At 38.7% G+C, this 26238-nt stretch overlaps 1 protein-coding gene across 3 annotated transcripts in view; it reads right to left on the bottom strand.

Annotated features, from left to right (window-relative positions):
- Window positions 1-26238, bottom strand: part of LOC117397484 (zinc finger and BTB domain-containing protein 16-A) — an 89307-nt gene that overhangs the window by 34313 nt on the left and 28756 nt on the right. For all 3 annotated transcript variants that reach the window (XM_059010405.1, XM_059010403.1, XM_059010404.1), the window contains exon 3: window positions 10931-11028. In XM_059010405.1, the coding sequence (XP_058866388.1) occupies window positions 10931-11028 (98 nt within the window). The remainder of the gene's footprint in view (window positions 1-10930; window positions 11029-26238) is intronic.

The following is a 26238-nucleotide window of genomic DNA, read 5'->3' as shown; positions in this document are numbered from 1 at the left end:
CGTTTCTATAGGGTTAAAAATTGGCGGTATATACTTTTATATTGCCCACCACCTATGGAGTGTCTGATGTGTCCGGAGCCAAAAAACAAAAAAACAATTGGTAGCTTTTTTGCTGTACTGAACTGGATGACTCTGGTAGCCTTTGAAAGGACTTTTTGTGCTAGTACAAAAAAAAAAAAAAAAAAAAACAGGGGATTGTCAATTTGGCAGGATATTTATAGCACAGTACAGTGATCTGCGTGTGTGTGTGTGTGTGTGTGTGTGTGTGTGTTTAGGCTGAAATATGATCTTCAGCAGCTATTTCTTCCGAGTTGATCAAAACAAATGCTTTGTAATGCCTTTACCTAGAAAAGACTAGCCACAATGTGTCAAACACCTGCTTTAAAACACACATCAAAAGGCCATTTATTCCCTCTTTGGACCATTGTCCAGCATTTTCCAGTTCCAGATATGTACGACGGAGAGGGATTTCACTAAAGAAGACCCCGAACCCCTGATCCTGATTTCAAATTAGCCTTGACAAGGCATACAGTGCGACAACACTGGAGTGTTCAGACTCGATAGTTTAGGGAGCTCTGCAACTACCTTCCCTTTTACTTAAAAGCAACAGCTCGCTAACCGAATTAAAAACAAAAAAAACAGCATCTGAAAAATAACAATTTATTTGCCGGCAACGAAGTCAGTCAGAAAAAATGCAGAGAACGTGCCAGATGACAGAGCGGGCGAGCATTTAAACTCCGTTTCCATGATGTCATGTGTTGTTCAAAAGGAGTTTTAGCTTTCTCCTTCCTTGTTCTGGTGCTAAAAACTGAAATAAAAGGAGGAGAGTCACCTCTATAAACTTCCTTTCCTTACAGTCGTATAGCCCCTTAACTTCCCCGCTATCAGATTTTATAATGTCCCGATACATTCTTCACAGGACAACCTCATTGTCAAAACGTATGCTTTTGTATGGATTGGGGGATACACTTGGTGTGGTATTGTACTGTACTGTGTCAACAGCATTAACAGCTTTCTGGGCTTCAAAATAAAAAATGTCAACAGCAGCATTAAATCAATCCAGTGTTTCTACACACAATTTACAATTTCAAACAGGAAATTTCCCAGAGGTTTTCTAAGCATATATAGTGCATAGCTGGCATATCCGAAGGAACCGTTTGCCAGATGACTAGAATACACTCTATTTTTACCATGTGCTGGGAGGCGAGTGGCGGTGAAGGATTTTAATTAGATTTTCTGAACAGAGGCAGCTTACATGCAGAGATACAGCTTCCAGTCAAAATCGCTGTAAAACTGATGCGCAAATTGAGGTGTCTAGTTTACGAAAAAAAAACACACACACACAGGCTTCCGAAACCAAAACCAAGCACTTGCAAAGTAAATCTCAGTAGTATAAAGCTGGGAGAAGACCAAGAACGCAGCATTTCCAAAGGGACCGGTAAAACTAGCAAAGTCACGTTTTTCTTCCTGTCACTTTCTTATTCAACAGGGTTCATGCTGTATGTGAATGTAGATCTAAACTAAATTAAACTGAAGCACAAAAAATAGCTAAACTGGCTGAGATCAGTGAGTCAATTCTTTACTCTTTTTTTAACAGCTAAAACTAATAAAAAACATGCTGCTGTGTTTGCTAATGTCACTAAACAAGGTGCTTTGTTCCACAGCATACCCTCTGACTTTCTCAACAGAATACTAACTAAACTCAAAGATATTCCAGCTTCCCACCTACTCATAAACCTGTTACCGACCCCAATCACAGAGACACCTCACAAACATGCAGGTTAGAAGAACTTGTCCTCCAACGATACTTGGCAACTAACGTTAAGTTACATTAACTTTGTTAATCAATTAATGGGTTTGGACTATAAAGCCATCACATCTTTTATCATCTGTACTCTGAATCAGTTACGTTTTTACTTTGACTGAATATACGGAATTGCATGGCTCTATAAAGACAATTGCATTGCATTTTCTGCAGTGGGTAATTTATGGTCTAACCATATTCATCTGTGGGCTGCTCTCACTCTCTCAGCGATAAGGCTTTGCAATGCTATTGAGACATGCTTGTACTGGTCACAGCTGCTTCATAGTAAATACCCAATGACAGCCCTCTGTAATTTAGCTTGAGTGTCAGTCTTGTGAATCTGCACTCGGTATATACGTGTGTGTGGCTGGCAGCAGAATATTCTACACATTCGGCTAGAAGCTTTAGCAGCTGGCTTGTCAACTCAATAATATACTGCACTGGATTACAGCATATGTGCTGAACTGCAATGGTGTGTTTTAATGGGTTAGCGTGCACGTTTCCAATAGATTCCAGAGCCACACACTGTAAGTGAATGCGTTCCATCACAGGAAATGTTTACTTCAGAATAACAGAACAGGGTGCATTGGGGTTGGGTTTGTATCTCTCAGCCAGAGGTGGTTAAAACCCCCAAAACAAATTTGGTGCCGCAGACAAACGCAATCAAAATTAATTAGTTTTACTTTAGGCTATAATTTCTATTCTTTCTGCTGGCCGCATGTAAAAGAACAACACAAAGCTCTGTTGCTAAAAATAACACCAAGACTTCTATTCTTAAATCACTTTGAAAAAACAGAACGGAGGTTTGTGTGTAATCTCTTTTCAGCAGACCACCAACCCAGACGGAGGGAAAGCAGCCGAGCAGAGTGTCGTGTGGCTTCCTGGCTGACGAAAAAGAGTGGGCTTGTCAAAAAAACAAATCCATACTGCCCTGCGGCTCCTCTCCAATCTATTTTCTGCTCAGCTGGCTTTAAATGAAGTTGTTATGACTCATTAAAACACCCGCAAGCCTGTGGAAGTCAGCCAATTACAATTTTAAATGTAGCCTCCACTTTACCCCCTTCCTCACTTTTTTTTAACTGGGTGTAACCCCCCCCCCCCCCACACACACACTTCTAACTTATAAACATAAAGCTGGTTTCAATTGCTTTTCCCAAATAAACAAAACAATGGGTAAAAGAAAGTCATCTTTACAAAATATATATAAAAAAAAAACAACCTTGATATTAATACTTTTGTAAAATAAGGTTGTAAAGCTTCTTGCTACTGTACTACACAATGCACACACATTTTGCAGCAATGCAGACTCCTCTAATATTTACATACTGTACTGTGTATTGGGCTTTGTGAATTGCCTTTGACACTATCTTAGAAAAGGAAATATTAAGTATACATCAATAAAACCCCTCAGTAAACACCTACATAAACAAACCATTACAGTAATCACCCTCAGACAGTGTGATATAGCTCGCAGTGCTGTGCAGACCTCACAGTAAAAGACCAAACGGACATTTGCACAACAGCTACATTCAACCATACACCCACTTGAAATACTAATGAGATCTGATTTATGTTTATGTTCAGCTAAATCTGATTAAAACTAAATAAACAGTGTAATTACAGGTCGATCAATTCTGTTTGTTGGAAAAATCCAACCAGGCCACCAGATTGGTTTGCTGGGCTGTCAGTCATTAATCAAGAGGCCAGTGAGAATGGCACTCGCATTATCTTGAATATTCGACTGTCGTTAGGACCGACAGGAGCAGAAGTGGAATATTTTAAAAAGCAGGAGCAGCATGGTTGAAATAACAAACAGATGTTGAATCATTACTGTTCAAAAATGCATACAGTAGCTCACATGCAGAGGATATATTCCCTCCTTCTCCCAGAAAGCGTTAATAGCTTCCAACTATACAGATTCTCTTTAGTACCCATGATTCTGCAGCTCTGTTCATGCCTTTGTAATATGTATTACTACGAGATGCATGACAATGCACCACAAATACACTTCACCTTGACCTAAAATGCCATCAGAAAAATAAAAAAATAAAAACTTATGAATACACATATAATACATATATAAAATGGTTAGGGTTTGCATAAATCTGGATATACTGTGCTGTTTTAATTCTAGAATATTATTTTTGTTATATAGATATATATGTATGTATGTATGTATGTATGTATGTATGTATGTATGTATGTTTTTCTTTTTTCTGCAGAGGATCAAATAAATCTTCAAAACACCAAGCAATGTTCCTTTTTGACAGGAGCTGCTCATCAGAGAAAAATGATGAAGCAAATCCAAAATTCAATCGCCTGTGTTCGGTTTTAGAAAGCACACAGTGTACTGTACAGCCCATAAAACCCCAAAGCAGCCGCCAGACGCTGCTGCAATCACCCTCCATCAAAACACTTTGTCTGCATACAAAAATAAGATCCCGCGCCGAGCTGAATACCAAATCAGCCCATTAGAGTACAGGGCACTTGCTACTTAGCAACGAAAAAAGGGATTTAAAGCTGTAATTCCCTACAACAAAAGAAATAAGATCAAGATCTGTTGCTGGGTGTTGTGGCTAGCTTTAGCTTTTTGTTTTAATTGAAACACTAGCAAGAATCAAGATGGTGCTTAAACAAAAAAGGAATGAACAATTAGATCAGTGTCCCAAAATAACCCGTCTCCCTGTCTGTGTCTGATCCGCTATACTCCAAAATCCTGTCGGATGAAACTCCAGTTACGTGCCCCCTAAGATACTATTCCGTCCCTTGATTTCATTTTGTATAACGTGCTTATGTGTATAATCCACAATAGAACAAACATCAATCTATTGATCTGTATCTCTCTGTGTACTATACAAGAGATATACAGATGACAGTACTAGATATACAATCATGCATTTTAGTACATTAAAAAAAGCACACCGGATTTTCTTTGCTGCATTTCTGCAGGATGGAGACAATGGAATTAGATCTGCATTGTAATGAAAACATACAGTGAGCCACCAGAGTACTGGGTAGATTGGGGGTGTCAACACTGTAGAAAGCCTGGACAACAGCACGGTGTGATCGCACGGAAAATGTGAATGCTCAGTAGTCCTGTTCAAATCAGAGACGACAGCCCCTTTCTCTGTCAGTCTGGAGCCCAACGTGATCATGAGGTGCTGGCCCTGTAAACCTCAACAGGCACCGTTACAGTCGACTCAGAAAGACTGCTTTAATTTAACATTGGTATTTACGTGACAAAACCACCAACAAACCTGGTGTGAACAGCTTCAATTTGGGGCTGTTCAAGTGCCGTGCCTACCTTTGAAAAGTCCCAGTCCCTGTCCCACCCCCTATATCTCACGCAACCATTTTCACTCTTCCCCCCAAATCATTGTATAGCGTGAAGCATTTCACAACCAAAAAATGATCACTTCAAATAAAACGACTGATGGTGGTTGGACGAAGGGTGGTACGAAGGTTAATGAAAATGAAGAAAATAAATGTGAAGAGTTGTCAAGTACACCCAGCACAGAGTAGCCATAATTGAGAGGATATGCTTCCAGTGCTCATACGAGAGGGCACTGTCTGCATGACAAATGCATAGGGGGCGGGCTACTGATCCAATACCAGCGATTCATTACAAATAGGGTCCTCTTTTGCATTTTGGATATTTGCAGAGACTGAATATAAACTAAAGTGACCCCCCCAAATATTAGAAATTCTGGCTGACATGATGTAAGCAGCATTTAAATATCAACTCAACAGTTGCGAGTTTTCAATGTTTAAGACAATGGATCTGTGAATTTTTAGAATTTTTTTTTTAATTATTAAGAGGTTTAATGTTCGTTAAACCCACAAAAAAGAAAAGAAACTGAGCAAATCTGTTTAAATAAACTACTGAACGTCTCCTAATGGGTATTAAATTGTAAAACAAAAAGATACTGCAAGTCAAGCGCAGCTATGTTTTAGGTATAGTTTTCCTACGGCCCTTATCAATGGTATTATTGCTGTGCTGTGACTCTTGCTATAGGATGCAATGCTTTTAGCAGTTGTTACAACAAGGGTCCACAGGGAACTTTGTTTTTTTAATATTCCCCATGATCACGGAGATCAAACAATATCCGATTACACGCCAACTATCCTCCAAGTAAAATGCAGCCTAATGCTGGGCTGTAATCTTGTTTGCCTTTAAACTTGAGGCATGCATTCTGTGTTCCAAAGGGAATGAGAAGACGGTAGCATTCTGTGTTCCAAAGGGAATGAGAAGACAGTAGCATTCTGTGTTCCAAAAGGAATGAGAAGACGGTAGCATTCTGTGTTCCAAAGGGAATGAGAAGACAGTAGCATTCTGTGTTCCAAAAGGAATGAGAAGACGGTAGCATTCTGTGTTCCAAAGGGAATGAGAAGACGGTAGCATTCTGTGTTCCAAAGGGAATGAGAAGTCTGTAGCATTCTGTGTTCCAAAGGGAATGAGAAGACGGTAGCCTCCACTGTCTCATCATACCGTAAGTAGGCCTTCCGATAGCTTCCCAACAATTTTTCACCCTGAATCCGTAGTTTAGCAAATGGCTGGTGAAAGACAGGCATTGCCAGGGATCAGTTCAAACCACAACCACTGGAGCTTCAAATTCAATAAGGGTATATTAAAATATTAGTCAGATTGTCCTGACCACCATTCTTATATTCAATCTAACAAAAACCTGCCCCTGCCCCCCTCCCCCCCAACCCAACCCAAACCAAACATAAGGAAGCCTGTTTAATGAGAAGTTTTAATGATTTCAGAGTTGTTTTTACCCCCGACCTCATCATCTCTGCCAGACTTTTTTTTAATGAAAAAGATTTATGCCTGACGTAATTTTAAGTAAGAGCTTAATATACAACAACAGGTCAGAGAAAATATTATGGCTTTAAAATCAGCAGAGAGAAGCGAGGGAAAACAGCCAAAACAGGAGCTTGGGCAGTTTATATATCCCCTGTCCATCATCCCCAGCTAATGCTCTCCGGGAGAATGGGGTTGAGGGAAGGGCAGCGAGGGGCTTTTTTTAATTTTTTGTCGTTTATTTTTGTTTTGTTTTGCTCGCCCCACCCCCCTCCTCCTGCTCAACCTCTCTCTCTCTCTCTCTCTCGCTCTCTCCGAGTGTCTGCGGCTTGGCTTGCTGTCAGCTTTCATTAATTTCTGGTTTGGGTACAGTATGTTCCTGGACACACATCTGCGAGCGATCATAAACGCTCTGGAATGCTGGCAGAACATTCAGACCTGCCGGCAGCCGATGATGTCATCATTCTGAGGGAAAGGCTGGATGCCAGCCAAGTTTTGAGAACAGTGCTCTCACTGCCAGAGACACACAACAAGTGAGAGGTGCTTTTACTGTATGCACAGCTAAGGCCAAAGGTTTTGCACCACCCTATAGAATTAACTCATTTTACTTCATAAGAAAGTCGAATGAAACCTGCTGAATAATGTTACGTTAACATACTGAATTACATACCGTTTTGTAGTTTTTCATATACTTAAGGAAAAACTGGCACAAATTGAAAAATGTGACATTTCGAAATCTAACATGAAATACTGCACTACTATTATGACTTCCGGTACTTTTGCAGTATAATTTTGTAGTTTCTTTGATTACACGTTGCTACATAAAAAGATCTAAAATTATGTTAATTTAGTTTTGTTTAGTTTTTTATTCTTAATGAATGTCTCGATCCTAAAATTCTAGGTGATGCAAAACTTTTGTCCAGAGCTGCATGCAGTGTTGAGAGTAACAAAGCCAACAAACTCATAAACAAGCAAAGAAAATATCTCGAGCTCAAACAAATATATTTAAGATGACATTCCTGTGGGTCGTTAGGAATTAAAGGCACCGCCACCATTTCCTGTCCAGTTTGGAAAGTCCAAACCGCGACGGCAGATTCCGTCAGCTCCTTCGGTCTGTTATCAGAGATCGCCTCTCCTCCCCTTGAGGCACACCATTCCTGGAAAGCGCCAACTCAAACCTTGCATCTCGCTCATGGGAGGATTCTTAAAAGTGCATTGTGTGCTTGTTAGAAGGTGTGATGCTTTTCAAAAGGGGAGATTAGCCCGGTATTGTGACCCTTTTGTGATTGGGAGCTCAAGCTACACTTGAGAATAAAGATTCAAAACCAGGGACTTTGGAGGACATCCTATCAGGCTTTACCTCTAACTGTTAAAAACCTGATCAATGTGTGACACGAGAAAAAACTGAAAAGGAAAGAAACATTTTTAAATGTTTTAAAAGAAGCAATAAAAGAAACATATTTCAACTCCCCCAAACTGTACTGGCAATGAAGTTGTTTCTCTCTAATTACTTTCAGTATTTTATCTAAATATTAGCCAAGGCAGGAAATCACCAGAACCTGAATAAATAAATCCATCAATAAATAGATATATAAATAACAGATAGATATATAAAAAATCAGTATGCCAGGCTATTTTTTTTAGTTTTCTGTCAGCTATATGACATTAGGATAGCATCAAGCTGCCCTATTACTTTTGTAACAAATCACCAACCATTAGCACGCTGATCATAATGTTTACACATACTTCTGAAACGAACTGAACACCAGGAGTCAGATCATATAAACTAGAATGCTGCATTCATGAGGTTAGAGCTTCAATAGCTTGCTTGTGTTGACAATGACAGGCTTTTCATAAAACACCCAGGAAACTGTATTCTAAAACTGGGTCGCTGTTCGGCATCTGTTGAGTCATTAAATAAAAAAAAATAAAAAAAGAACATAAAACAGGATCTTCTTTTACATGTACCAGCAAGCACAACCTCAATGACACCGAGAGAAATGATAAAAACACATTTCTAGTCCAAAAACCTTGACTGTATTTTTTCCTTTTGTTTACAGCAATGAAAATCTCTCCTCCCCCCCCTCCCCCCTCCCTCCTCCCTCCCTCCCAATTTGTGAAATTTGGCGCAAGGCTCACTGTACATACTGTACCCACAGCTCTGGCATACAGCCCAGGCTGGCCTTCTGCCAACTCCACAATAACAAACACAGTCATTGCCGGCACAAGCAAGGGAGAGGAGGAGGAGGAGGAGGAGGGAGGGGGGGGGGCAGGGGGGCTGAAATGGTACACCGCAATACACACATAGAATACCAAACTGCATTCTTCTCTGCCTTGTCGCTAGGTGCTGGGTGAATGCTTCAGACACTTACTTACAGTTGCACTTTGTTAAAATAAACTCTGATTAGCACAACAGATACGGACGGCGTACCATAGCACAAGATAGGCCGATAAAGGGGTTTTCAGCAAGACTTATCGAGCCTTTGTACAGTAGTAGCCAGAGGGACACTATCAGCTGCAGCCACACACCTCTTAGAAAGGCGTAGTGTAAAGTTTCTGGTCTGCTCTATGGAGGCCTTTGAAAAAGGGTGCGCGCAATGTAAGGACTGGTAGCTGGAAGATTTTACTGTGTGAAGTCCCTTCAAGACAGCTACTGTAGGCAAAGCTAACTTTTACAAGAGAAGTGGGGACTTGTGTGAAGCAATACAACGTTCCTACTGCAAACCAGAACTCGTATCAGCTGAAGGGTTACAGAGCCAGCGGTATACGACAATTAAATAGAACGCAATCCTTTAGTTTGGGCAGGAGGAGGGAGGAGAAAGAGAACGGGGTGGAATTGAATTAGCACATGTTTAAAAGACCAGGGCTGTGTATTTACTTTACCCTTTACTCCTTACTTAAACAAGGTCTCCCCTGTTTGAAAGAACAGCTGTTTACAGTAGCGGTTGGAAACTGTAAAAGCAAGCTGAAGCAAGGCTTGGTATGGATGGCTATCTGTCAAAAGTCTACTTTGAAAAGGAGGGTGGGGGAGCTAAACTGACCTCCACAGGTGAGGCCAGTTCAAGGTATTTGTATTACCCACTATTAAAAAAAAAAACAGGTCTTAGAGAACATTACATGCTCCTACGAAATTTTGAAACATAAGCTTTTTTTTTCTTTTATAAGCCATTTCTAAAAGGGCATAGAACATGTGTTATATCAGTCCCTTTATAGGGGTGTTGCTGCTGTTTAAAACTCATTTAATAAAAGCATTTAAATTAAAATGCTATACTGCAACTAATGACAAACCATTGGTTTTGTATATTGGTTCCTCTAAAATCAGGAAGCAACACCTGCTGGCACTCCTGAGCTTACTGTGCATGCATGTGGATGCAGCTGCAGATTTCTAGGAGTGTTCCTTGTGCCTCGATTAAAACCCAGGATTAAATCCCGGGACAGCTACTATAACACTTTCATAGAAAACACTGACAAGGGCCCATTGGAAAAGCGAAAAACAAAAAAGGCACCCATTCATGCCAGTAAATGTGCTCTTCACTCATTTATTGGCTGATTTTTGAAATCTGCCACAAGGCTCCTGAAACAGAATCACCTCACATACACCACAGTGCAAGCGTTGGGTCTCAGATACTGTAAACTCAAGAGCATGGTGTGAAACGCCATCAATCACACCCACCCCCTCCCCTTCCACCACAGTCATTAAGAATGTTAACTCATGAAAAACGTATCCATCTTTCTCTGTTGGTGTTGCAAGGTTGGTAGGTATGTACTGTCGGTGCTGCTGGAAAAGTATCGTGTAAAATCAAGGAAGTGAATGATATGGACTTCATTTTGTTTTTAATGGTTTTCAAAGAGCTTGGGCCATCTAGAATGGGATTCCTGGATGTGGGAAAAAGCATGCCATCTGACTGGAGGGCTTAGGGGCTGTTAATTGCATGAATTGAAACGCAGAACAATTATACCACTTGAGAATATCAATTAATTTAGACTATTAATAGAATCAGACACCTGACTTAATGGATTATGTCATTTAAGTCACCCGAATCTGTATCTAATAAGCTTTGCTAATCAATGTCAAATACATAATCACTTCCTGTGCTGTAGGTTGCACGGTAGTGAGATTGACCTACAGCAGGAAATGATTGGGTACGAGAAGCAGCAGAAACCTGCATTCTATAGCTCTGTATTAGAAAGACACAGGAAAAAAATGAATGTCAAGCTGTTTTATCAGATTAACATGCAAGCTTTAAATTGAGCTCTTGCCATTTACTCAACTTACTGTACTGGTCTGAATCCAGAATGGACACACCTCCATTCGTGCTTACCTGAATGAGACAGCAGGTGCATCCTGAGCCGCAAACTGTCCAGGAATCTCTTTCCACAAAGCTCACACCCATAGGTCTTCATTCCACTGTGTAGCTTCCTGAAATCCAGAGGAGAACAGCAGCAGGGTTATTGAAACGGAGTTTAAGCTTTAACCAAAATCGAGAAACCTAGAGCTGACCACAGGAAAGCACTGCACAACTGTGGCTGTTCTAGAAGGATGGTTGCTTATTGAAATGTGCCTCGGTTATTAACCCAGAACTTTAATCATAACATACGCGGTGGTACTAATAAGAAACAGAGACGCGTTTAGACAAGAATCCAAAACACTGGCAGAAGTTCTACAGCATTTGCAGCAAGCGCAGAAATTGCTTTTCATATTTCATGGTCTTGTGTACAGGAATATCCCGTCGTAAAACACCACGATACAAGATCTCAGCATTACAGTGATCTTACAGCAAAGCCCTTCTTTGGGATTACAATCCTTGGGTGTTCTTATTCAATCCATTCTAAAAATTCCGCAGCAAGAAAATTCTACAAGCCATTCTGGAGCTAAACAATAAGACATTTTACAAAACCAGTAGAAGCAAGCAAAAGAACATTTAACTGTCAGGAACATTCTCTTCTGGCTTTTAAAAAAACTGAGGTAAACCAGGTAATTCTAAACAGCAGAGAAATACACCAGAATAATTTCAAAAGAGCAGCACCAGAAGATTTTCTAACTCATTCTGGTCATGTTTACACTGGCTCAAAGGTTGGTGCCTCAAGGGGATTGTGGAATCCAGATATCTGCATCCTACTTTTGTTCTACAGTAACCTTCAGTACTCAAAAACAGAACCCTTTGGCGCATTATACATACGACCCCCCTAGTCATCATTTAGAAGGTTACAGTTTGACTGACCGAACATGTTTCAACTAAGCTGTCATAAATGTGTTTTGCACAAATTGCCAGGATATAAATCTACTGATCAGAAACAGTTGAACAGCTCCCTTTGAACCTTTTTCGCAGTTTAAAATTAGCAATCTGACACACAAAAAAAGTGTTAAACTTAAAGAATATTTAAGAAACTCGTACAGCTACTTCTCTAAACTAATAGCAGTGTGGAGTAGTGGTTAGGGCTCTGGACTCTTGACCGGAGGGTTGTGGGTTCAATCCCCAGTGGAGGACACTGCTGTTGTACCCTTGAGCAAGGTACTTTACCTAGATTGCTCCAGTAAAAACCCAACTGTATAAATGGGTAATTGTATGTAAAAATAATGTGATATCTGTATAATGTGAAATAATGTATAATGTGATATCTTGTAACAATTGTAAGTCGCCCTGGATAAGGGCGTCTGTTAAGAAATAAATAAATAATAATAAATAACAGAATAATTTTACCATAGTAAAAAGCAAAACAGCACAACAAAAACAGCAAGTCAAAAGCCAAAGGAAACCACGATTTTGTATAGCAAGCTACTACATAAACACGCTGGGAAACAACATGCAACTATAACATTTTTTCCCCAACAGTACACACATAGCAACAAAAACAGCACATTTCATTTCATTAAATAATCTGCATCCCTTAAAACCCAATTACAACATAATTACCTAAACAGTTTCTCCATTAACCGCTCATTCACATTCATGTACACATGCTCGCTTGGGTACAACAGACGGTTGGGTCAACTGCGGTTCCAGTTAGTTCAACATTTCCATCAAAGGGTCTCTCATTAATAAGAACGAAAGTGAAATATTTGCCTCATTAATGACACGCCCCCCCCCCACCCCCGGCCGTCTGAAAACATACATAATCAGGCCTGTTTTTCAGCTGCCACCCTATTAAATTACATCTCTAATTAGAAAACTACAACCTCTATTGAAATACAGCAAACTGCAGCTGTGTCACGTAACACTGTCACCTGCATTTACAACAGTGTATTGACATGTTTGTTAAAAAGGTTATTTCTATTAGAGCTTCCAAGGTCTTTCAGGGATCTCAGATGAGAGTGGATTAAAAAACAAACAAAAAAAATCTGCAATAAAAGTGAATCAGGATAATTATAGAATCAATGCATAAACTACACTAAAACACGGGATAGTACAGATTAAAATCAGCTGATCAGAAAAAAGAATAAGTATTAATATCGCAATATGAAAATGTATTTTTCTTTAGCCTAGAACTTGTGAGGCAATTCAACTTCAAACTAAATAATACATGCATTTATAGTGGTAGGGCAATTTTCTTTTTATTAGCATGATAACACCATTCTGTAATTGTTCCCACATATGTAATTAGTCCTTTGTTGTTTTCTGTTTATGCCAAATAATTACATGTCACTAAATATTTATATAGACTTTGTTTACACAACTATTTAAAGTCTGAATTCTTTATGTATTAGTAACTGACAAAGGTTTTGCAAAAACATAGGATGTATTGTACTTTGAGCAGAATTCTGTAGCAGACTGAGCCAGTCCATATTTTAGTGTGAGTTTGATTGGGCCCTATTTAAAATTGCCAAATGAAGTTCGTGTGTGTCTCATTAAACTCACAACAAACCCTGGGATGGCTCAAAGTGATTTGCAATATTTCCGTCAGGGCCCCATACTAAAACCAAATCTTTAGACCAGAGAATACAGAATTTCTTTTTTTGCAATGTCAACAGAAGTTGAGTGGTTTCCTTTTTAACAGGAAGGAAAGCTCTTTTCACTCACAAAAATAAGTATATATGTTGTATTGAAGCGAAACTTTAGTAAACAATGGCCAAGGATTTGCTCACTCTGATAAAGGACAACCAAAAGGTGGGAGATGTTAACCTGGGACAAACGAAATACCAACAGTGTTGACCGAGACACGGGCTCCTTCATTTCAGACAAAAGAAAGAAAACAGCCCGGTGTCTCACCAGAACCGGCCCTGCACCAAATGAGAAGGGGATTAGCAGAGAACAAACACACAAAAGCAGGGCAGGAATAGAGGAATAGAGTAAAGCTGCAAGTGATTAACTAGGCCCGTAAACGCTCACAAAATACAGCCACTTCAAAAGGGAGAGCAAGTACTAGAGAGCTGGGGACAGAATACTATCGAGGCACAAACACCCCCAGGACAAGAAGGGACGTCCAAAAAGTGATTAAGAAAGTGAGTTAGAACATGTCATTAATAAATTAAATACTGTATATACTATTAGTACTCCAGTGACAGAAGAAATACAGACATTTTTAATAAGGTGTTACTTAAAGCCATTTATTACCCACGTTTGTGCCATTTATTACTTTAACTCATCATAAAATGCAGATTAAACTGATTATATTTTAAGCATTCGTATACGTTTAACAGAAGAAATCGATTCCTAGAACAGTAAGCGGATAATTAGAACGATAAATGATCGTATTTTAGATCTAGTTTTTGGTGCAAACTTAAAAGAGAACTGATGTTGCTGCATGGGGGCTGGAGATGTGTTTAACTAAAGTCCAATAAAAAAAATGCATGGAATGCAAGCACAGCCTTTAGATTACGCTGTTTGAATTTCACATTCATTCTACAAAAGGAGAGCTATTTAAAATAAATACTGTATTCCTGCATGTTTACTTAAGAACTCTACCCCGGCTAAGAGTAATATACTAGAAACATGTCGTTCAAATGGATTAACTGCTCCTACCGTTTTATACAGTGCCTTGCGAAAGTATTCGGCCCCCTTGAACTTTGCGACCTTTTGCCACATTTCAGGCTTCAAACATAAAGATATGAAACTGTGATTTTTTGTGAAGAATCAACAACAAGTGGGACACAATCATGAAGTGGAACGAAATTTATTGGATATTTCAAACTTTTTTAACAAATAAAAAACTGAAAAATTGGGCGTGCAAAATTATTCAGCCCCCTTAAGTTTATACTATGTAGCGCCACCTTTTGCTGCGATTACAGCTGTAAGTCGCTTGGGGTATGTCTCTATCAGTTTTGCACATCGAGAGACTGAAATTTTTGCCCATTCCTCCTTGCAAAACAGCTCGAGCTCAGTGAGGTTGGATGGAGAGCATTTGTGAACAGCAGTTTTCAGTTCTTTCCACAGATTCTCGATTGGATTCAGGTCTGGACTTTGACTTGGCCATTCTAACACCTGGATATGTTTATTTGTGAACCATTCCATTGTAGATTTTCCTTTATGTTTTGGATCATTGTCTTGTTGGAAGACAAATCTCCGTCCCAGTCTCAGGTCTTTTGCAGACTCCATCAGGTTTTCTTCCAGAATGGTCCTGTATTTGGCTCCATCCATCTTCCCATCAATTTTAACCATCTTCCCTGTCCCTGCTGAAGAAAAGCAGGCCCAAACCATGATGCTGCCACCACCATGTTTGACAGTGGGGATGGTGTGTTCAGGGTGATGAGCTGTGTTGCTTTTACGCCAAACATAACGTTTTGCATTGTTGCCAAAAAGTTCGATTTTGGTTTCATCTGACCAGAGCACCTTCTTCCACATGTTTGGTGTGTCTCCCAGGTGGCTTGTGGCAAACTGTAAACGACACTTTTTATGGATATCTTTAAGAAATGGCTTTCTTCTTGCCACTCTTCCATAAAGGCCAGATTTGTGCAGTATACGACTGATTGTTGTCCTATGGACAGAGTCTCCCACCTCAGCTGTAGATCTCTGCAGTTCATCCAGAGTGATCATGGGCCTCTTGGCTGCATCTCTGATCAGTCTTCCCCTTGTATGAGCTGAAAGTTTAGAGGGACGGCCAGGTCTTGGTAGATTTGCAGTGGTCTGATACTCCTTCCATTTCAATATTATCGCTTGCACAGTGCTCCTTGGGATGTTTAAAGCTTGGGAAATCTTTTTGTATCCAAATCCGGCTTTAAACTTCTCCACAACAGTATCTCGGACCTGCCTGGTGTGTTCCTTGTTCTTCATGATGCTCTCTGCGCTTTAAACGGACCTCTGAGACTATCACAGTGCAGGTGCATTTATACGGAGACTTGATTACACACAGGTGGATTGTATTTATCATCATTAGTCATTTAGGTCAACATTGGATCATTCAGAGATCCTCACTGAACTTCTGGAGAGAGTTTGCTGCACTGAAAGTAAAGGGGCTGAATAATTTTGCACGCCCAATTTTTCAGTTTTTTATTTGTTAAAAAAGTTTGAAATATCCAATAAATTTCGTTCCACTTCATGATTGTGTCCCACTTGTTGTTGCTTCTTCACAAAAAATTACAGTTTTATATCTTTATGTTTGAAGCCTGAAATGTGGCAAAAGGTCGCAAAGTTCAAGGGGGCCGAATACTTTCGCAAGGCACTGTATATTAGCCCTTCCTTTGTGCTGGACTTTATACTTTACTGTTCTGCTGATTGGTGGATAAAGAGCAGCCAACTTGGGAGGGAAAACCAATAGAGCCGCACAGTCATTATTGGTAATATTTTCTGACCAAGTAGCCGCGACCTTTCCCAGAAGTAATTGCAAATAAGCCTTTCATTTGTGTGAACTGCTGCAGTTCCTTTTGCCTTAACTCGCGAAACAGCAGATAGGAGGCTGCTTGCGTCAAGCAGACTGACTGCAGCCATTTAGGCAGCTGACATAAAACTCTCTCGAGCCATTTACTCAGTTAATAAGCGACTTTGTCCGACAGTCAGTTTTGACAACGGCAATAAATTTCAAATTTATGTCAACAAAGCATATGTTGAACACCTCACTTCGGAGCTGGAGTGGCACACTGCCTCGTAAATCAGGCCTCTGTTCGAAATGAGAGTAGATTACAGGCCTGCGTTATTGAACTGTTACAGCAAGGCCCGTATAAAATGTGAACTTTTTAATTTCAGGCTGGCCCTTCTGCTATACATCATACTGGAGGAGTTCCCCTGTCATTAGGGGCTATGTACGTGGTCCCAGCAGGGCACCGCAGCAGCAAAACCAGTAATGAAGCATGCAAGCAGTTTGACGAGGGCCACTATTCTGAAAGCCCAATTGTTTCAACTCCCTGACACTGGATTTGCTGCGCAAGACAGAGAAACAAAAGAAGCAGTACTATTAAAAAAAAAAAAAAAAAAGATATAATACATAACACATGGCCCTGCTGATCTGTGGACTTTTAAAACTTGAAATTAATTGGGAATCATTGATTTAAAAAAAAAAAAAATCTTATTTCAAAAGTGCTTTGTTATTTTAAGATGCTATTGGCAAATATTTAATAATTGTATGTACTTCTTAGGTTTGCAATTTAAAATATATTGTGCGATCAAAAATGAAATTTACTGGGCTGCAGTAAATGTTGCCATATTTTAGGTTTTGGAGATCTTTTTTTAAATTGTGATTGTTTGAATTATGCATTTGGTTCATATTACCTTACACAGAGCATTTCTAAATGTTGAATGTACAGTATTTAGAATGTATAAGATACAGTCTGTCAAAGCATGTACATATTTCAATTACAATTTACCATTGGCCAAATCTAAACACGTTTAGGAAACGGACCAGCTGGAAGTTATGTGGAAGGTACCACACACACACACACGCACACATATCATAGAAAGTTCAAGAGCCCCTGAACAAAGCTAGATTAAGGAATTTGTACGTGCCCAACGACACTGAACGGAGTTAGGATGGGGAACTGTGGCACATCTGTCAGTTTAGATGAATAATAAAAAGATTCAAGCTAATGTTCCATCATCTGATTATGAACTAGATTTACAGTACCACTGCATTTCTAGGTTCAGCAAACAAAATGTACGCCAGTTTGTGTGAAACGCACACTTAATTCAATTGTGTGTTTTCCATATCTATTCCCTATTAGGGCGCGCTTCCTTTTTTGAAATGCCATTGACCCCACCCACCCCCACATGTACTAACCAAGGTTTTGATGTGGTTTGATATCACTGTGCCATAAAACAAGAAGCAAACCAGCTTCGATGCAAAATAAAAAATAAAAAAAACAACAACTTAACCGCATCTGTACTCAAACTAAATATGGTGACAGGAAAAGACATTCTGTTCTGAAGATACAGAACAAATAAACAGCTCTGTACAAATGTATTGTCATTCAATCTTATGCTGTATATTGCTATACTTGTGTTTTGAACTCTGAACTATAACATGTATATGCAACATTGTTATACTTTGAAACATCTTTCATTTTTTTTTTATTTAGCATTCAAAAAAAGCTCTGAATGCTGGTTTTGAAATCAATTTTTCTACAAAAAGAAGAAGGTAAATGTTTCCAAAGCCAGGTTTTAAGACCATTAAAAGTAAGTGGGCTGGATAGCAGTAGAGGAAATGGAACTCAAAATGGAATTCACGTAAATTCAGCCTGTCAATTGGCTTTCATGAAAGCTCTTATCATTCCCGTTACAAATGCAACGGTTGCACAGGCAGGTTAAAGGACAGCGTGATCTCATAAATCAGAACATTTTATAAAACAATGTATCCCTTTTGTAACCTGTTTGTCAGCAACTCATTTCTGCAGTAATGTGTACCCAGCACGCGACAATGCTGCACAAACCCTTGCAGTCCATTGTGTCCTAGCCTCATGTTTGCCTATCCTTTTGTTCCCGATCATTTTTTTTTTAATTAAAATGTAGAAAATGCTGCTGAATTTCCTCGCAGCGCTGGCTGTTTATCAGTGTCATCCACCACATATCAATGACTCTGCTCTTCCCCCCTGCAGCAAAGCGTTTCATATGAATTCCAGCCACACTCTCACCAATGCTGCAAGCTCGTGCAGGGCATATATGAGCAGCGGGAAGAAAAAAGCTTCACCCTTTACTCTGCAATGTAGCCGTTATTTATTAGATTGAACAATTACCACCTCGATTTGTCTCAAGGAGTACAGATAAGCTGGCGACGCTACCCGGTGTGAAAGGGGTTTTGTATTACATTTTCTAAACATTGATTTAAACCCAGGTTGGGAGTTAATTACTATTAATAATAACAATAATAAAACAACACTAATAATAATATTTATTTAAGTACCCAGTCAGAGTATCGCTGGCTCTTCCCACACAGAGACCGTCACGTCTGGTGACCCTTATCAAGGCTCTATAATGCACACAAAGCTGCACACATTCTATTATACACCACAAGTCCCTTTTTATTGGGAATCAGCAAGCAGAATCAGCACCCATCAGCCTGAAACCTCCAGTGTGTTAGATGTATGGCCTGAGCCAAACTTCCTGAACAAGAAATGAACGTACCAGGACTTGGTCTGCTATTGGAATGAGGTATACAGTACGGAGTCCTTCAGCTCTGGATGGAAGCCCCTTGCAATGCTAAAAAAGGTATTCCCCTCCCCCCTCCAAGGTCTGCTATTTTCAGAATACTCTAGGTGGAATGCTTGAGTTATTTAATGTGGTAATGTAGATTTGTCCATTTCAGCTACATCCCCCCCCCCCACCACCACCACCACCACCAATTCATATTGGTTTCCCCTTGGATATGAAAAGTTACCAGCATTATGAGTGGTGGCACTATAAAAAGATCCAGACAAGCTCTTCCTTTCCTATAAATTATGCATGGCTATCACCTTCAGTCAAACAGCAGAAACTTCAAGGATGTCTAACTTTAGAGCATAAAACAAGAAAGAAAGAAAGCAAGCATTCTTGAGTGTCTTGTATAATCTCACCTCACTATACAGTACACAGACACCTACTGAACCTTGAATCTAAAAATCTAAAGGATTACTGTATACGGAAATAAAAGAAATACTGGTGTCAGTTTGTAACAATACTATTTATTAACAACAACAACAACAACAACAACAACATGCGTTTAGGATATGAAAGCAATGAAAAGTCCATTAATCTTTTAAATATCAGTTTAATTAACTAAACAATGGAAGATTGTATTTCAGTAATCAAATCCTGTTTAAACCACTGGGGATCGAAATGAGATGAGGAGTTGAGGATTTAAACTACGCTGAAGCCAAAACATGATTCTTATTACTAGCTGACAGATTAGTAAGTCGCCCTGGATAAGGGCGTCTGCTAAGAAATAAATAATAATAATAATAATAATTAGTCTAGAATCCACAATCTGCAACCCCGGTTTGCTTTTTTAAAATTATTATTATTTTAAAAAAAAAATGTGAATGGATTCCAACTGTTTTGTACTTCTACAATTCAATTTTTATAAGCTTAGAGAAAAACAGAGGTAGACGAGAGAGAGAGCGAGAGAGAGAGAGAGAGAGGAGAGAGAATGTGACCCACATATTAAAAGGACAAGTACAGCACTATGTAACTCAAGAGGATTTCAGACTAAAATAACTAGAATGAGACGCGAGGTTTGCTGACAGGTCTAGTAGTCGTAGAGGTACTCAGCTGTTGCTGATGATTTTGTGCCCTGCGTTGCACACTTTATCTGCACAGTCATGCCCTCGATGTTTACCTCCAAAATGACACGGTGTAAAAAAAAAAACATTTGTACCAGCCAGTCGGCTGTGATGACGGACGCTGTCAGGTAAGCAGAATAGAGAAGTGGATGACTTTCTCCACACACTTCTCTCCAAATCTGCGTTGCTGTTATTTTATTTATTGCTATTATTATCAGCATCATCATCTTCATCGTATAGTACTAGAATAAAATATAGTTTGGCTGACAAGCAAAGCGGTCAGGCCCAGTCACTACATAATAATCGTTTTCTTTCCTGTTTTTTTTTTTTTTCAATGCTATGAAACGTTTTTCCGCTTACAAATTAGGCCGACTTGAGAGACAACAGAAAGGGGGTCTATTGTAAAATATTTAATGGGGGGTCTATTGTAATAACCTTTAATGCAATTAATGATATTACTGATTAGATCATTAAATCTCTAGGGTTTGCTATTACAAACTCCACTAGCTTGACCTTGGCAATTTGATATTGGACTGTAACCTTTAAATACACAATCTTTCAAAACGAGAACCTTTGTTCAGGTTATATCATGACAATTATCATAACGACTGAGGAATTGGTTATACTGTGCATGCTTTATTATCACAACAGCTGTATATCTTACTACTGTGCTTCATGTATTGTGGCATTCATATTGGTTTTCCCTTCCACAATGAGAAAGGAGAGGACAATAGCATTATATTTTTCAAAAAAAAAAAAAAAAAAAAAAAATCAAAAACGACACAAAGCTAGCTGGAAATGTAATTTCATTACAGGGCATTCTATATATATATATATATATATATATATATATATATATATATATATACACTGTATATTCTATCTTGTTTCCCCATTCATTCTGTAAAAAAATAAAACATAAAAAACTGAATAGCTGAAAGGTTGTTTTTTTTTAAATCACACTGCCATTGTGAGGATCTGTTCCTAGCCAGAATCAATCAGATATGCAATGGGATTCCATAAGCCAGCCTCAGGAACACACCTGGGGTCTGTGAAGACTGTCGCTGGGGCCGATTCAATTTGGACCTGCGCCCCCAAATACTGTCACGTCTCGTAGCAGATGCCATACCACAAAAGATTAATTAACAGCATACGGACAAGCGTGTGCGTCTCACACATTGAGACTTCAATATGTCTTCATTCGTCTTGGGTTGCCATGGGGCGCACTCGATAAGGTTTCTGTGGGTATTCATCGTTTGCTCCCCCCCCCAAATTAAAAAGGTTAATTTCCTAATTTACTTCCCAAATAGCATATCCACATAATAGAAAAAAGGATAAACACTGTGGCAACAGTGTTAACTCCCCATTAAAGGCTTCATCCCTCTATATCATCTATAACTTCACATAGGTCTTTAAAGTACAAATCCTTCATACCATGCTAATCTGACACAATGGCGATAACCTGTATTCTCTTTTAAAATGGTCCCTTACCATTAATATAAAACGAATACTTCACACATTAAATGTCCAAGCATTTGCACATTCAACCTAGTCCTACATACAGTACCAGCATTTTCACTCAAGGTCTTGTCTAGAAACTTTAGTATACTCCACGTGAAAAGCTGGTATGGCTGAAAAAAAATAAAAATAATCCTTATTTGGAACCAACAGCCTTCACATTTATAAAACAGAGTAATGTTTTTATGACCCTTATTTTAACACGTACCTGTGTACATTTCTCTTTTTTTCCTGTTAAAGCACTTATCTGCAACAGTGTCATTCGCGGTCATTTAATGTTTAAAGTAGGTCATTTATCTGAAGTAAACTTTTTTTAAATGTGACGGGAATTAAAGAAAATATGTTTCTACATTTGCATTGCATGCTGCATCAGCTAATAAAGAGTTTAATTGAATTCCGGGGATCAAACTTAATTCAAGGCACATGACACTAAAAAAAGAGCCTGTAGCTATCAGGAAAACAGCTTATCTGCTCGTTATCTATCTTTAAAACCTGTAATTGACTGAATACATTTAAGAGATGTTTACGAATACATGCACACATTGTTGTTCCCAAAGAAGGACAATTTCGCTTTCTGACCTACAGAAAACCATTTAAAAAGGGCCTCTCTCTGGTCTAAGCAGCTCAGACGAACAGGTAAGTAGTGGTGCCTTTTTTTCTTCAGAAGATGAATTGGTAAGCTGTCTGCTAGAGACAGGCCAAGTAGTTGTGTTTCTGTAATGGGACACTGGAAGTGTCTTTGATTAATGGAATAGCGATACAGAGCTGTTAGGGAACCTTATGGCAGGGAGAGCGATTGAGGCACGGATATTTGCAGACAGATCTGAGAGCCTTAGCAGAAGGGGTACAAATTTGAGGGTTTTTTTTTTTAGCTTGCCGGGGAGTAACCCTACAATAGTAGGTCACAAATGTTCATTTCGGACATTTTATAAAACTACAGTGTGCTTAAAAAAAATATATATATATGTTGTAATTTGAGCCCCTCAGTAAAATAACACAGCATTGTTTAAGTTGCTGGCTCCATAAAATACATACAGCTGCATTATAAACATATGAAACCACGACCCACGCTGGTTGCATTATACAGAAAGTGTGTTACACAAATAAAAAATATGTATGCAAATTTAGTCCCACAACAGTAACTTCATCAGTGACCATATAGATCTGTACAATTTGTTTCATTGTGTATGGTGTTACTAATGGTAACGACTGCTGTGTTCCATGTGCCAAGGCACTTCCACACTGTGAGGAATTCCAAACAATACGAGAATACAAAACAGATCCTCCACCTTAACGATGGCATTAAAAACAAGGCAATAAGACTGCCCTATTATTCTGCATTTGCATTCCACCTTCATTACCATTGTGTCCTTGGAACTCCAGCATTTTATGGAAGCCTTAAAATGCAGATAAAAATCCAATCCGCATAATGAAGGTTTTAATGCAGAATGCAAAACGGAGAAAAATGCATGTCTGTCCAAGAAATGAAAGGATTTACAAGAAGGGCTGAAAGACTCGGACGTGTTAATCCAATGAACTCCAGGACCAACAATTCAATCTTAACTACAGTGAGAGAAAAATGCCAACTAAAATATTAATGCAGAGCTGGATAGAAACAGACTTTGTATGTAGGAGCCAAACACTGTATTGACCATTGATCAATTTGTACAAAAAAGAGCTTTCAGTTTCTGCCATTTTTTATGGAATTGTGGTGCAAACCTATTTAAAATTTAAACCGTGAAGGAAGTTTTTTTTTATTTTTTTTTATTTTTTTTATTTGTATATCCATTTTGGTCTGTCTCTTATTTAAAAGGTTTTGTTTGGCTGCCATCCCTAACCTCAAAAACATTCTGTACAGAACGAAACAAGCCTATTCATTCAAAAACATTCTGGAAAAGTTTGTTTACCCAGTGCTAAAAAAAAAAAGTTCCAACAATGCTAAGGTTAGCGAGTGGAAGAACACTGTGTTAAACTGTTAGGCAGCCAAGTCCTGGGTTTGCTGTTTGGAAGAGGTCGGAGATAAAGCAGAGATTAAAACCTGTCAGCACAACCCCGTTCAAATAGGAGTTATAATACTGTCCCTGTTGGTATTTTTAGCAAGTATTGTATAAGCCAATTCACAAATGGCCTATACAATACACTATGTAGGATGTCAGCGAGTTTCTCAATGCCAGTAAAACAGTTGTTTAAAAGATCTCATAAAAAAAAAATTTCTTGATATTTGAGAGACCATTAGTGACTTATAAATGTGCCAATGTTTTTCTAAAAGGACTCTGAAAATGAAACAAATCAATGAAATTTGGTGTTATTTATTAGAGAAATGTGGATGACCAAACTAATTAAATTTCTGTATGTACTGCAAACGTGTGTATGAGGAATTTATATAATTATATATATATATATATATATATATATATATATATATATATATAATTATAATGTATTTGTTTATTTGCATTGCTGCATCTCGATTTGATTATTCCAGAGGCACAGAAGAGAGGATGTTTACGTTAGGCTCATTTCCAGGCTGTAACCCCTCCTAAGGGAATGCGTTCCTGACCCACAGTGATGGCAGAAAGTATGTGAACCATCTGGACGAAGCTGCTGACCACAAAGCCCCCTTACACACGGAGCGGATTGCGAGCGCCGCTGTCCTCACATAACGCTTTCATTCAATACCCCATGCTTTGACAGCCATCTACTTTTAGGGGTCATTGATAATTTTCAACTCCCTCCTTTGTCAATGTGAATGATTATACCTCGCATCTCCTCTGCCCTGAAGCTCACTTCAGGAGAGGTAAGTGATCCCTTTGCCCTGTAGAATAATACACCATGTAGGAATGAAAATCTCCTATGAAGATGCCGTTAATAATATTGCAATAACCTTTTGCCTGAAAAAAACAATATTTAAGCATGAGCAACAAGTAACTTTCCCCCAAAGGTTCATTTATTTATTTATTTATGAAAACATGTATGTTTTCTCATCTATATGGCACTATCTGTTTAAACAATTAAAATCACGGAAATCATTTTAAGGTATTTTCAAGGACTGTTTAAAAAAGTTTAAAATCATTCTCAGAGTAAACCTTGGAAATGCACTCCAAACCCTGATAAAAGGTTTCATGAGCTGCAAACATGATTTATGATCTCTTAAACAAAATTAAAACACTTAAAAACATTCCTTAAAATGTTATGAACAGGGTTCATAGTTTATACAATCTTTTAAAAACAGTTTCAACGGCACTTTTAACCCCTAAGAAAAGCAGCATACTAAAGACCTTATTCACAGCATTAAAATAGGCCTTCTTTATTTGTTACAGAAATTTATTCGGATTAATAAAATAAGGTTTGTCGTTATGCCTCCCTTTTCAGACTGTTTAAAGAGCGACTGGAGCTTTTTCTTGTTGACGCAATAAATTTACTATACAAAAAAAAAAGCTGAAAATTATTGGGGTTGTAAAACCAAACTTGTATAATAAAATAAAGTATAAATAAATCTTTACAAATACTCATTGCATACTGACAAAACTGCACCGTTTGAATTGCCTATTAAAATCAGGTTATTTATCACACTTGATGGCGAACTGGTAAGAATCGTATTGATTTGGCGTAGTTTACAGCATTTGAATATTTGAATAGCAATTCACAAATGGAGGGCGATCCCCTTCACATGGAACACGCAACAGCCCGTTTCCAACCCACTGCTCTGCGTTTCTCTGCAACAGGAGGTGCAGCAGCGTGTACTCGGGCATGCAAGTCCTGAAGCTCTCCGCCGGGGGACAGGAGGTCTGAAGAAGTTTCACTTGATAAATCAACGCTGACACTCAATTTGAAAAGCAGGGGGATTCTAACTCATTAAAATCCATGCACATTTCAAAAGATACAATTCTCAACTGCAGGTTGTCCCCATTTCCACCCCCACGAAGTCAACAGTATTTTATATGGTCGTTTAATATATTAAGGCATTATTGAGCAAGTTATAAATTTAAAAGTAAGGAAAGGAAAGGTAAGTTACCTGACTAATTGTAGGCTGTCAGAAGAAATGTAAATAGAGGACATATTGTGTGGAGGGGACAGTCCTAGTTCTAAACTTCATTAAAAAGCACCAGGTTTGTAGCTAGCTGGATGAATGAATGCAAGGGGCGAAATAGCGAGTGAACAATGAAGTCTTGCTGTCCTGTAGGTTTATGGAAAGCCTCACAGCAGTTCTATTTTAATTCCCTGTTCAGCTATAAAATAATTATTTTACACTGCAGGAGTGCTGCAGAAAACAAACTGTTAATTAAAAAGGAAGAGACAGAACTGGTTTTACCAAAGCACCTATTTACATGTGTGCTTCTACGGAAACAACAACACCAACACTAACAATAATAATAATAATAATAATAATAATATAAAACTGTTTCATTAAGGATGCTACTGTTATGTTCCCTATATTAATGTATCCAAAGCTTTCACAGTAAAGTTACAGTTAGTCAGAGGGGTTCTTTATAA

The sequence above is a fragment of the Acipenser ruthenus genome, chromosome 40 (assembly GCF_902713425.1).
Source record: "Acipenser ruthenus chromosome 40, fAciRut3.2 maternal haplotype, whole genome shotgun sequence".
NCBI classification, from domain to species: Eukaryota; Metazoa; Chordata; class Actinopteri; order Acipenseriformes; family Acipenseridae; genus Acipenser; species Acipenser ruthenus.
The sequence above is the reverse complement of the archived record's forward strand: the minus strand, read 5'-3'. Positions and strand labels throughout refer to the sequence as shown.